The sequence below is a fragment of the Caretta caretta genome, chromosome 25 (genome assembly GCF_965140235.1).
Source record: "Caretta caretta isolate rCarCar2 chromosome 25, rCarCar1.hap1, whole genome shotgun sequence".
Taxonomy (NCBI): Eukaryota; Metazoa; Chordata; order Testudines; family Cheloniidae; genus Caretta; species Caretta caretta.
In genome coordinates, this window is record NC_134230.1 from 19,254,773 (window position 1) to 19,268,244 (window position 13,472).

At 52.4% G+C, this 13,472-nt stretch overlaps 1 protein-coding gene across 2 annotated transcripts in view; it reads left to right on the plus strand.

Annotated features, from left to right (window-relative positions):
• The window catches only part of IL12RB1 (interleukin 12 receptor subunit beta 1), a 16,411-nt gene extending 3,847 nt beyond the window's left edge, over positions 1–12,564 (plus strand). Inside the window, exons 2-15 of one of the 2 annotated variants that reach the window (XM_048831250.2) lie at positions 168–282; positions 1,264–1,433; positions 1,975–2,132; positions 3,817–3,862; positions 4,632–4,742; positions 5,093–5,166; positions 5,581–5,797; positions 6,243–6,416; positions 6,969–7,067; positions 7,881–8,027; positions 8,475–8,618; positions 9,960–10,056; positions 10,138–10,219; positions 10,890–12,564. In XM_048831250.2, coding sequence (XP_048687207.2) covers positions 168–282; positions 1,264–1,433; positions 1,975–2,132; positions 3,817–3,862; positions 4,632–4,742; positions 5,093–5,166; positions 5,581–5,797; positions 6,243–6,416; positions 6,969–7,067; positions 7,881–8,027; positions 8,475–8,618; positions 9,960–10,056; positions 10,138–10,219; positions 10,890–11,351 — 2,096 coding nt within the window. In that variant the 3' untranslated portion in view covers positions 11,352–12,564. The remainder of the gene's footprint in view (positions 1–167; positions 283–1,263; positions 1,434–1,974; positions 2,133–3,816; positions 3,863–4,631; positions 4,743–5,092; positions 5,167–5,580; positions 5,798–6,242; positions 6,417–6,968; positions 7,068–7,880; positions 8,028–8,474; positions 8,619–9,959; positions 10,057–10,137; positions 10,220–10,889) is intronic. The other variant, XM_075123178.1, reaches the window with a different exon arrangement.
• The last annotated feature ends 908 nt before the right edge of the window (positions 12,565–13,472 follow it).

The window sequence follows — 13,472 nt, forward strand, 5'->3', positions numbered from 1 at the left end:
GAGTGAAAACCTGTAGCCCATTGTGTGGGCAGGTGGAAAGGAAAACAACCCTGTGGCAAACCCCCGAGTTTTCTGTAGTTCTCCTGCTACTCCCTACACACACTGCACCTCTGCTAAGCCAATCGAACAGGAAAGAACAACTCCAACTGCTTCTTTGTGTGCCGCAGGCTCTGCCGAGGATCCTGATTTGGTTTGCTACAGGAACTGCACCCAATGCAATTTCATCTGCACTTGGAGAGCTAAGCCCACATCAGGAAATGTCACCTATACTCTTAAGTTTTGGTGAGTCGGAAGCCCCAACAGTGGGACCAAGTGAGTGGGAAGGATTGTGCTGTGATGGCATTGTCTGCCTACTACGGTGATGGGAACAATAGAGATGGATAGGTAGATCAAGCGAATAAAAACCCACCTGCATCATGCACCAGGGAGTGGGTGGTGGTGATGGAGAAGGATTCATGGCACATCTCAAAGCACACAAAACTAACTCACTAGTACATTTTTGGGATGTCAGGTAATGTATGCATAAAGATGCTGGGGAGAAGGATGATGGATAGAAGGCAGGGAAGGTGACAGGGGATGGAAAGACAGAAATCCACTGAAGGGGAGGGTAAGTCGAATGCCAGTGAAGGTGATGGGGTAGGTAGAATCTGGACAGGGAGGTGGGGAACTTAGCATTCATCCATCTCCCTAAATTCTCAGCCAGGACCCCATACAAAAGCATTAGAAACAAGCGAGAGTTCCTGCGCAGAACCCTGCAGACAGTTTGTACATGTGGATGGTGAAGATATTTGAATTCCAGGTGGCCTGAGCACGCAGCCAAAGGAGTAAGACTCAGCTCTGGGGCTGCAGAGTGTGCCCGTTAGGCCCTCTGGTGCCAGCAGCAGGAAGAGCAAGGGGCAAAAGCAGTAGGGAAGAAGATTGGCTCGCTTTCTTCCACCGCTGCTGGCCATGTTGCCCTGAGCTGTGCCTGGCTCAGCCAGCGCAGGCCTCGCTCAGACACACTCAGGATCTAGCCTGGTTAGAGTAAGGCATCCTCTGTAGATTCAGCAGCAAATGAGCCTTGCCAAGAGCAGGGGATTCCAGCTTTCCTCTCAGTCACGGTCCCTGGGCAAGGCTGGCTAGAGCAACACCAGGCCTGCGTAACAAGGGGTAGGCCGGGGGCGGATGGGCAACAGCGGCACACTGGCACTGCATCACGGACGCGCTACAGCCAATAACGGGGACAGCCTGGCACTGCAGCAACCAGGTTTCTTCCTTCCACAGTTATCACAGCACCTATCCCTGCAAGGAATTCAAGACGGAGTCCTCCACTCACTGCAGCTTTCCTTATCGGACACTGCGGGTCCTACAGAACCTCACCGCCTGGGTGGAATCCCACAGTGGAGGCAGAGTTGAGAGGACCCAGAACATCACTTTGCAACTGGAGAACGCCAGTAAGCAGCCCTCTGAAGTGTGCTTTCTTCGTAGCACTGGCCCTTGCTGGGGCGGGGGCTAACGCCAGCTCCCTTGATGCTGCAGCTGGGTTAGCAGGGGGCCGCATGAGCCTCCTTAGGAAGCAAATAGCTGCTTTCCTGTGATGCAAAATCTACAGCTTGTGAAAGCAGCTGGACTGACAAGCCTGGAACCTGCATCCTCGTCCTGCCCCCAGGACGACAGTGGCAGGGGAGGCTCCACATGTTCCCCCCCCCCCCCACCGTGTATCCCAGCTCTGCCCCAGATGGGGCTAGCAGAATTGTGGAGCTCAGTTTCCATAGCCATTCATCCCTGGGCCTTTCTGCTGGGTCTGCCAACATGGCAGCCGGGGGCACCTGTGCTGGTGTTTTGTGTGATGTGGACACCACTGTGTTTGTGTGTGCGCACACACGATGGGTGTCTGAGGTTCCCTTGGCCCTGTTGAAATCACACACCACCTCCACCCATCTGCCCCGCCTGTTACAAGCCCCAGTGACGCCTACTGTCACATTGTCATTCCAGTCAAATTGGATCCGCCACTGCCTCATCGAATCACATTCTCTAAATCCAGCGGTACCCTGACACTTACACTGCAGCAGCTAGATTCCTGGACGGTCAGATACGAGCCGTTACGAAGGGAAGCTCGGTACAGACAGAGGAATGACACCGAATGGACACAGGTGGGTTGAACAGACACAGTGACCAGCACTCAGAAAAGTGAAGGCCCAAGGGGCAGGGACGCTAAGGTGAGTGACCCCAGCCCTGCTCAGGCTCACTACTTCTCCTCCCAGTAATCCCACAGCGAGGACGCTGCTTGTGGAAGCTGATGATGGTTAATCGTCGTTACCATTGTAAGCACGTCTCGTGCACCCACTGCCCGAGCAGCTCAGGGCCCTGGTGACGTATTTCCCGCAGCCCAGCTGCTCCTTCCATCTGTTTCATTGTATAATAAAGTCTCCCCTCCCTTACCAGGGATGGATTATGCTGTCTCCCTTGACAGGATCTGGGGCTTGTTTGCAGGGATTAGATAGGAGGAAAAACCCAGATAATAATAATAAAATCCTGCAGTTTGTTTCCAATGAAGTCGTTCTCAAAGATGTGATACAAATTGCCCCTTCGTTGCACCGGCCAACAGCACCCAGGCCCCAGCACCCCATACCAGAGCTAGGGGGGTGGGGTTAGTGAGGGCCTGAGAGGCCAGTTAGTCTCCTGGCCTCACCTGAGCAGGAGGGCCAGGGTTAACAGAGTGAAACCCAGCACTGGAGAGCCAAGCAGCTGAGAGCAGAAAGGGGCTGCTGGGGAAGGAGGCTGCAGACGATCCCTGGGATGAGGGAAATGTCAGGAACAAGGAGAGACTCCAAAGGCAGAGTAAGCCCAGAGATCCTGCCCTGGAGTAAGGACTCTGGCAAGAGGCATGGCAGGGGTGAGGTAGCAACAGGGAGTAGAGGAAGCTCCAGTGGCAAACCCAGAAACAAGCAAGGAGAGAGAAAGGCTGGGCAGGAAGGAGCCCAGGGAAACAGCAGCAAGGACTGGGACTGAGCAGCCCTGATCGCTGGTTGCGGGGTTCCTGGGCTTGAACCAATGTAGAGGGTGGGCCCGGGTTCCCCTGCCAGCCACTGGTGTCATGGCATAGAGCCCTGAGCTGGGGCTGAACGCCATCTGGAGATAGCATTGGAGAGTTGTCCTGTTGGACTTTAATCCACCTCTTCCGGGGTTACAAACAGTGACCAGGCCAGAGGGACAGAACTTGGATGCTTATTCCCAAGTTCTCATTTTTTAGCACTGCAATCCACACTGTTCTGGGATGGAGCAGGTGCCTCGAGCTTTCTCGCAGAGCAATGAAGCTGCAGGAGTTGCTCCTGCTGAGAAAGCGCCAGCTTTGCTCCGATGGTCTCAGGCTCTCTCTCTCCTGCTGTATTTGTTTTGCAGAAAACTCCTTGCGTGAGGATCATAAGAGGTGGGCTCCCCACCACCAAAGCACTTTACAAGAACATGTGAATGGCCACACTGGGTCAGACCAATGGTCTGCCTAGCCCAGTGTCCTGTCCTCCAACAGTGGCCAGTGCCAGATGTGCCAGAGGGAGTGAACAGAACAGGGCAGTTATCGAGTATCCATCCCCTGTCGCCCAGTCCCAGCATCTGTCAGTCAGAAGTTTAGGGACACCCACATCAAGGGGTGGTGTCCCTGACTATCTTGGCTAATAGCCATTGCTGGACCTGTCCTCCATGAACTCATCTAATTCTTTTTTGAACCCAGTTATATTTTTGGCCTTCACAACATCCCGGCAATGAGTTCCACAGGGTGACTGGGTGCTGTGGGAAGAAATACTGCCTTTGTATAAGCCTTGTCCGGTTTGCTTTTAGGTGGAGTGTCAGACACGAGGTGAATACAAGCGTAACAACATAACAGGTCAGCTTATTATACTGTACCCTCACAGATACAGCCAATGCCATTTGAAGCTCTTGATCCCAGCACAGTGAGAAAAACACCTGCCAGGAAGGCCTGGGGACCCTCCCTGCACCTTCTGCCCAAGAGTTCCTCTCAATATCACTGCACATTCCTAGGAGAGGGAGGCTGAGAGGGCTCGAGTCAACACCCCTATTGCCCAGCTCTGGTTTATGTATGAACCAGATTTGTACGGCTGCTCACAGCCTATAAACCCTTGCGCTGAGTCCCCACATCCCACAAAGACCCCCTCGGAAGCGCCCGGGGAATGGATACACAGGCCTGTACTGCCTTGAAGGTAGAGAAACTGGGAGTGGGTGTTGTTAGAGGAAAGCGGTGGCAAAACCTCTGTTCTGTGAAACATACTGCAGCTGGGAGAGTGCCAGGTTGCCTCCTCTCTCCACCCTCTGCTCCTTTCCAGGCACTCAGAATTACAGCTGCTGATCAAATCCATGCACTGCCAGTCACTCAAACACCCACCTGCTCCTTAACTCTCTTGCTGGGAGGTAATTTCTCATCTGACAGGAATGTGGCCTCAAGCTCCAGCAGCAGCGAGTAAGAGTAGTGTCCCATGAATTCTGTTCTGATGCTCAGGGGACCCAAGCCCCTCTGACCCCAGGCCCAGGCTCCCTGAAACTGACTCCAGCTAGCCAGAAGGGCATGGTGCCCATATGAAGCTGAAAACTCCTGCTGGATTCTGTCACTCAGTCCCCGGTGTCTTGGTTTGCTTTAGTGATATGCAGCTTGGAAACAACAGCAGCCTGTGAAGTCCAGATTCGGCACAGAACGGCCCATTGGAGCAGCTACTGGAGCGGCTGGAGCAAATCCATCTTTGTTCCTGAGGGTGCGAGATTCCACATGGTTCACTCTGGGCTGAATGGCTTAGAAGAGAGGCTGACTTGGGGGAGGGGAGGAAAGTGAAAGTCAGGGGAGGGATAGCTCAGTGGTTTGAGCATTGGCCTGCTAAACCCAGGGTTGTGAGTTCAATCCTTGAGGGGGCCATTTAGAGATCTGGGGCAAAAATTGGGAATTGGTCCTGCTTTGAGCAGGGGGTTGGACTAGATGACCTCCTGAGGTCCCTTCCAACCCTGAGATTCTATGATTCTAAGTGGCATCTGAGGGGAGGAAAGCTAGAGGGCAGGACTTTGCAGAGAGAAACAAACAGGTGGCCAGAATTCCCTGCTGTCATTCCAGAAATTCCAGAGGTGACTTACACGGTGGGGAGACTCGGGAGGAACGGGCAGAGAAACGTGACGTTCCATTGGCAGGTAATGCAGTGTGTGGATGGGGTGCAGCTCCACCACCAGACACGCCATCACTTCCGGGGACCCTGTCACAATGTAGTTCCAGGGCGTAGCGTGAATGGGGTCTCAACTCTCCTGTGACAGGGCTATGGACCCTCTGGTCCAATCAGGATGCAAGCTGTAGGGCCAACATCCTCCCTAATTCAGAGCCCAGATGGGTCTGTGGTGTGTTCAATCTGGTGGTGGTTACGGCCGCAGTAATACAGCAGCTGCGACAGCAGCTTCCTGGCCACTGCATGAGGTCTATAAACAAGCCCAGACTGCATGACCATTTATGCAAGGCTCCTTAATTCTGCCCAAGTTATACACACACACACACACAGCTTCAGGGGAGCCAGGATCTTGTCACTTAGTGTCACCCTTCCAACCCCCTGTCAGGAAGCCCATGAGGAGCAGTGGAAAGTCAATTACACGCTAGCTGTCTACATGCCAGCGTGCAGGTGCACAGTGCTGAAGAAGGAGGTCCCTGAAAAGGACGAGACAACGCTGATCTTGGCTCTCTCTGGGGCAGAGTATCACGTTTCTATGAGCGCATCTAACCCAGCAGGGAGAGGTCCTGTGCGGACGTATCACATTCCTCCAGAACATCGCACAGGTACAGAGACCTCAGCTTCCCCTCCATGCCTCAGACCAGCGGTCCCTCCAAACAGCTGCTACCCTAACGAGCCTCCTGAAAGAACCCGACCCATCCACTGCTGGCCTTGCTGCTGTGGCCTCAGACAGGGACTGAAGACAGAGCATTGAGTTTCATGGCATAGTGACTCACGGCCATTTCCCTGGGTTATTTCCCTCTTTGGGATTTTAACAAACTGCATCCCCAAAGCTCTCAATGTTGCAAGGCCTCTGCAAAGGGGGACAAGAGCCCACATCTCCCTCTCTGAGCAACTGCAGGATCAGGGTTTTGGGTAACTGGCGAACAGAGAACTAGACTGTGCCCCTGCCCCAGTGCTGCCTGCCCCGGATGCCGTGAATTTGGTGCCATGTCTTCGTGCCGTTGGTGCCGTGTTTCTGCTGAAATATCTCCTTATATTTCCTCCCAGAAATGAATTTTCTGAACGTCACCTCGGATGGCAGCAATGTGACAGTGCAGTGGGCAGCAAAGACCAATGGGACCTTCTACTGCTTTGAGAAGCAACCCCTGGAAGAGCCCCAGGAGGACCAAGAGGAATGCATCCACAAACAATTCTTTGAAAAGGACAGCAATGTGAATACAGGTAACAAGGACAAAACCCACCTGTTTAACATACCTTTCTTCAGCCTCCCTCTCCCAGCACCCCTCCCTACTGGGACCCTCCTCCTCTGCCAGTTGTTTGGAAACTAAATGCCCATGTGGTAACAGCTGGCTTTATCCAAACCCACTGCAGCCAGCATGAATCTCTGCATCAATTTCAATGGCCCAAAGTCAGGAAGAGTCAGTGTGAGGCAAGTGCATGGTACCATCTGGTGCCAAAGCCATCCATGCTTTCTAAGTTCAATTTACAGATGAGTCCAGCTGTCATTTGGGACCTGTGCATGTTTTGGTCTCTCACAAGGTTCCTTTACTTATGCTGGAAACTCACGCGACTTGGCGAAGCCGGGAAATCAGCTGAGATATGCAGCCGGCCTCACTTTCTCAGTGCCTGCTAAGGCCCAGCCCTAGTCACACCGTGGCGCAGCCAGGCCCTCACCTTGGGACCAGGCAGTTCAGACAGAAAGGTCTCTCTCATCCCCTTATCTGAGGAGGCGTGTGGGGACGTTTGATGACGTCTCCTGATTTTATGCTCCAGGGTCAGTGAAACCCAGGAAGTGTTACAGAATTGCCATTCACGGAGGGGGGCCAGAGAAGCACTGGACGTTTGGTTCCATGTACCACTTTGCTACTAACAGTAAGTCTGCATATGGTGTGTTTCCACTGGGGAAGGGCAAGACCCACTAAACTTGCTTTTATCACGCAAGTGCTGGGCAGAGTGTGACTCACAGATGACCTGGAGTAGGCAGGGCATGTGATCTCAGAAGAGGGGGCTGATGGTGGAATGATTTCTTTTTAAATACATTGTTGTAGGGAAGGATTCTTTTCTCATGTTCTAAAAATTGGCCAGTTGCACGTAGTAATAACCCCTCCCAGAACCGAAACACCCCTCCCTCCATGCAACCTTCTGCCCTCACCCAGGGAGCAAGAAATTATTCACCATGGCCCTGTGTGAAATGTGCTAGGCCCTTCAGAGAAACAAGCAAAGCCACAGTCCCTGCCCTGCAGAACGGACCATCTCAGTTTTACGTCACACAATAAGTGCATGACGAGAACAGATGCAAGGGGAAGTCCTCCCCAGCCCTACATAAGGGGCCTTTCCCAAACCGCATGGCTTGCAGGGTGGCTTTTCAGAGCACTGGTCTGTATTCGTGGGAAAGCAAGATGCCTGTATAATCCACACTCTGCAGAGGCAGGAATTCTTTAGGGGCAGCCCTCTAAGGGTTTGGTTTGTGTTCAAGCAAAGGCTGAAGACTCATATTGTCAGTTCTTATTTTCCCTAAACCACTTAGTTCATCACTAGTGATCAAGTGAACTGAAGATTGCAGGTTATGGGCCGACGAAATAAGCCAGGGCGAGAAGATCCATGGGTTCCTGGTCTGTTTTCTTGCTGTGAATCCACGTGCACGCAGCCAATTACTGCTTTTCTTTCCTACCTCTCCTTTCACAGCTTCTTTTGATGGGCCCATTCACATCCAGAACATCACAGCAAACTCTGCTTTCCTGCTGTGGAAGCCGTCACCGCTCTCCCAATGCCCCGGCATTCTGAAGAAATACATTATCTGCTACACAAGTGAGCAGGACAACAGAACGGCATGTGAGTGTGAAACACTTGACTTTGCCTTTCTCCCTTCCAACGCGTTACCGACCCCAGTGGGCTGCAGCATGTCCCCAGGCTCACAGGCAGGCAGTCCACATAACTGAGCGGGGCAGAAATCAGCCAGTGAGCGCACCTGATTCTTTGGTCTCCTGCTCCCGCTGCCTCTAGAATGGCCAGTGAGTCTATGTGCCAAATAGATTTAGGGACAGGAGTGCAGGAGGGCTTGGCAGAGGAGCAGAGAAAAGCTGGGCAGAGCGGGGAGAGAGAGAGAGAGAGAGAGATGGGAGGAAGGAACAGGACTGATGGGCCCCTGTTCTGCAGGCGGAGGGTGTGGTAAGCAGTTTAAGAGCTAAAACTGGGACAAACGGTTTCAGAAAAGAAAGCAGAATTGGGAGGGGTTTCCATGCTGCTGATAGCTCAACTAATCCATCATCATCTAATCAGATCAGGAAGCGAATTCCTCAGCGACCCACTACACCCTACAGGACCTGCAGCCTGGCACCTCCTACAGAGTTGGGATTCAGGCAGCCACAGCAGACAGAGATGGGTCCTGCAGCCCCCAGCTCCTGTTTAAGACCACAAAGCTCGGTAACAGCCACTGGATCCTTCCCCCCATGTTGCTTGGCCCAGGGAGGGGACTGACGTGACCATGTTGCAGAAGCTGCTTGGAGGCTCAGATTCTCGGAAGAGGCTCTTTCTGCCCGCGGGAGTTTCTCTTCTCCCGGGGACCGGCATCTCTCTCTCTTCTGAAAGCAGAATGATGCAGCTTTTGTAGAAGCCGAGGGCAAAGATGCTCACAATAGCAAAACCAGGAAAAACAGAAAAGTCTGTGCTTCCTCCAGGGGTCCAACGATCAATGGGAACGTGTACTTCTATTTGTATTTTGGCAGCTCCCAGAGACCCCAGCAGAGCTCAGGGCCTGCTGTCTTAGACTCTGTACCAGCAAGCAGGGAAAGACCTTACAGTATAAATAGGTAAGGCAGGAAGGGGAGGATTATGATCCCCCTTCTACTGATGGGAGCTGAGGCGCAATGGTATTAAGCGATCTATCCAAGGTCACACAGTGAGTCTGTGACACAGCCAGGAATTGAACCCCAGCCCCCTGAGGCCTAGCCTGCAGCCTGAACCACAAAACCATCTTTTCTGGAATGGCTGAAGCCCTGACCCTGTCCCCTGGCCTGGCCTGGCCTCCCCACAGCCTCCCTGACTGGAATCTGCCATTACACACCACAGGAGCAGCTAGACAGAGGCCAAACCCTGTGTTAGTAAAAGACCTGCTGACACCCAGCTCCCACAGAAACAAGTCACCCCTCGGGAAAGGAACCCACGGCCTTGGCACTCCTTGGGCATGTGCTGCTGGCACTCGGGCTGACCCCCGCCCAGCCTGAGATCCAAGCTGCAGCCTGAGCTGCCACGTCCACCCCGCTATTTGTAGTTGGCCAGCTCGAGCCCCTGCTAGCCCCATTCTCTCCCCCGGGCCTGCTCACTTCCCACTGCAGTGTAGACATTCCCTAACTAGCTCCCTCAAACATAGGTGCCATTACCAGCATAAACAAGGCGACAATCACAGGACACCAACACACGCCTCTATTGGGAAGGGTGGCATGCCAAGGAAAGCAACCAGGACATCCAGGGATTGTGCTGGGGGAAGGCCACCTCGAGGCTCAAGCCTAGTCCCTTCACTGCGGTACATTGGGGTTGATCCTGCTTTGAGCAGGGGGTTGGACTAGATACCTCCTGAGGTTCCTTCCCACTCTGAGATTCTATGATCCCTGCCTTCTTGGCTGGGAACGAATGTCAAGTGCTGCCCGCGGACACTGGGACCAGGGCAGGGTGGGGATGGTCACTGGTACAGAGCCCGCAGGTTCTCCCTGTCCCTTGTGATGCCGGTTCCAGGGGGCTCTAAGACAGAGCTGTGTTTCCTCCTAGGTCCCAACCCTGCAGAGTGGAAGCTCAACCTCAGGTACCTCAGTATATTCCTAGGCGTCCCTATCCTGGCTGCGTTTTGCCACTTCAGCAAAAAGAGGTGAATGTGCTGACTTTGCTCCCGTTCTCCCTGCCCTTTCGCTCTCCTGCACATTAACCAATCTCTGCCAACGTCCTCCAGGGCCAAGAAAGTGCTGTTCCCGCCTCTGCCCAACCCCATGGACAGCGAAGCAATCAAGTTCCCAGCTGAGGAGATGAGCCAGGTGAGTCTCTGACCCCGAACTCTCACCCCTGGGAAGAAGCTACAGGCCAGGAGGTCTGCTGGGGGAAGGAGATAACTCATGGGATACAAGTCAGAACATTGTCTGAGGGAGAGCAAAGCTGCATGGGGAGGTGCGATCAAATCAGGCTTTGCAGCTCTCATGTAATTGCTGCAAAATGTGCCAATAAAATATTAATTTGAGCACACCTGACCCCCAAACTCTGCCCCAAAAGGGCTAATATGGAGGGAGGAAAAGGTCTGGACCAGGTGCCATAGATCTACAGACCCACAGTCAGCAGCAGGATTTGAAACTGGGTCTCTCAGCCCCAGAAACACAGGTTTCTTCCCATCTAAGTTCAGGAAGCGCTCCACAAGTATCAGGCTCCTAGAGTCACTGTGGCCAGTAGCTAGAGGGAATCCGATCGTAGTCCCTCATCCAGTGTGCTACACATGTGACCTGTGTCCCAGCAGCGTCAGGCTCCCAGCCTGGTGGCAGGCCCTGGAAGGGTCTGAGAGCTTGGAATAGCATAGCTTCTTGCCTGAAATGCACCAGGGTCTGTTCTGCCTTCGGCATGTCGACACAATGGTTTGTACTCAGCACACAGATGACTGACACACACATGCCCCATATCAGGCTGTTTTGCACTGAATACGTGCTTTGTCCTTTTCAGGTGAAGCCGCGGCCAGGCTTTGTGGAGCCGTCAGAGAAAGTCAGCGGCACAGAACCGCTAGTGACCGAATTCACGTCAGACAAAGGGGAGCCTGACCTGAACACAGAGACTCACTCGCTGCATCTCTACACCCAGACTGAAGAAACGGCAGAGATGTTACAGGCCAAGGAGGGGCAGGCAGGCTCTGACAATGACCTGCCATTTGAGTATAGAAGGCAGGTGCTTCTGACCCCAGCGGAAGAGGAACAGGAAGAAGATGATTTCAGAGAATTTGCTGCTGTTTGTGGTCAGAATAACCTTGCTGAAGCAGGCACAGGCCCTTCTCAGCCCCACCCAGACGAGAGTGCTGCCATGGAGCCGACAGGGCTCTCTCGGCCTCTGATGCAGCTCTCCTTGCTGCTCTCAGACAAGCCTGTCATAATAAAGAATGGGGGCAGCTTTGACCGTTTACATGATAAGTGAGCCTTGTCATGAGGGTTCAACTTGGGACAGCCTGGGAAGACAGAGCATTGCAGTGACAAGGCACCGTGTGCTCAGGCCCATCTGGGCAGAGATCCCATGGTGCAGGACACAGGAGCCTCAGCAGGTCTCTTGAGAGACTTCCGACCTCAGCCTTGCAGCACTGTTAGGTCTTCTTTCAGATTTTGTGTGTGAACTCTTTGCGGCAGGGACTGTCTTTTATTATACATGTCCCAGTCCCACAATGAAATAGTGAATAGGAAGAATGAACTGTTCGAACATCCTCTATATTTTGATGTGCGAGAAAAGGTCCCACAGTCCAGCCACGGTCTCCTATTATTCCAGAGCCCACTTCCTTGTTTGAGATTCCGTACGGTGGCAATAACAGGTGGTCGTGGTTTTGCAGGCAGGAGTTTCCTTACGGAATGCTGAACAAAATCATTCCTGGATAAAGACTTTGGTCGCTAAAATTGACAAGCTGGTTATAGATCCAAGTCTCTGTTCACCCACTAAGCACAGAAGACTAGGATCAGCTAGAGACTAACAAACGTATCTTCCTTTCAGACTTGTTCTCGGGTTTGAAGCCAAGGCTTTAGAACAGAGGCTAGTTCACTCCACTGCTGTGCCAATGGACCCTGCATGTTTAATATTACACAGCAGTTGTTTGTATAGTAGGAAACATGGAGGGCACCTGTATGCCACACACAGTAATCAGAAGCAAATCCTCGACTCGGAGCTTATTCTGTGGATGCAGCTCAGAGACTAGCTTTCATGTTTCAAGCTTAGGCTGTTGCAGGTAATTCATGTCTTATTTAAGGCAAGGTTGAATCAGCATTTAGGGTTAACTTGTGGTTTGGCCTACATGATACATTTCTCGGAGACAGTCTCAGTGCATGCTGAATGTTCAAACACATTTAGCAGCTCGGGAAAGTACAGGGAAAACCTGATGCTCAGCAACCTTCTTTGCACAAAACCGTCAGCGGCATGTGAATCAGGCTCAGTGGGCACATGGCCACCTGAGACACAGTTGCGGGGCTGCCTTGTCCCTCACCCTGCAAAGATACCAGCTGCCTAAAAAGGTGAATCTGGTCCCAATGCCAGTGGTTAATGCATGTGCAGCGCTGCTCAGCTCCTACAGTTCCAATCATCACTGTACTCCAAAGTGATCGGAATTTGTAGGGTGAATTTATTATTAATAAATAATTAATGAGCCAGATTTTAGCAAATCTCTTTTTGCCTATCTTCCTCATTCACTCCTGCCATAGATTACATTTAACACCCCACACAGTAAAATAGATAGCTCCCCCCAAAAATCAACAAAATCCAACTACAACAAATATTGTGGTACTAACATAGTGTGCAAACAATCATTCTGCTTGCATGTTGCATCCCTTTCTCCCCCACTTGCTCTGTCTAGTTAGATGGAAAACTGTTCTGGGCAGGGACTGTCTCCTACTCTAGGTTTGTGCAGTGCTCTGATCTCGACTGGGCCTCTGGGTGCTACCGGAATACAGACAAACAACAAGCAAACGTGTTAGGAATGGGATTGTGTCCCGAGAATCCATGTGTGATCCCAGCAGTCCCTAGCACTGCCTGGAGTCCACAGGGTGCTGTGAGCGCAAGTGTGGCTTTGCTCCAATCTCATCGGAATTCCCATAAACAAGGGCTTTGCTAGAAAGAACCAGGAGATTGTAGGCACAGAGCAGAATGGTTTTCCTGGGGTGGAGGGAGAACTAATCCTCAGGGTGAGATCTCTGCAGATGTAAGAACACTACAATCCAGGCGACAGTCATTGCTCACAAATTCCCTTGGAGACAAGCCCAGATCAGGAACAGCCCTAAGGATAACACTTGCCAGATCTTGGTTGGTCTGTTTCATCCAACAGTGAGCAACAGTGGCTGGGAGGGGTGCAGTCGCTACATTGTCAGGCGAAGCTTTTTAACCGACAGAGAGAAAGAGAGAGAGAGAGAGGTGGAAGTAAAAAATACTCCCACCCTGCTGGCAGCATGAATTTACCCCCCGCTTTGTCGCACTCCCCAAGCCAAGAGGGTGGGGTTCTGAGTGCAGGCATCATTTAGCCAAGTTATACTTAGGGTGAGATGGGAGTTTTGCCATTGGCTCCCA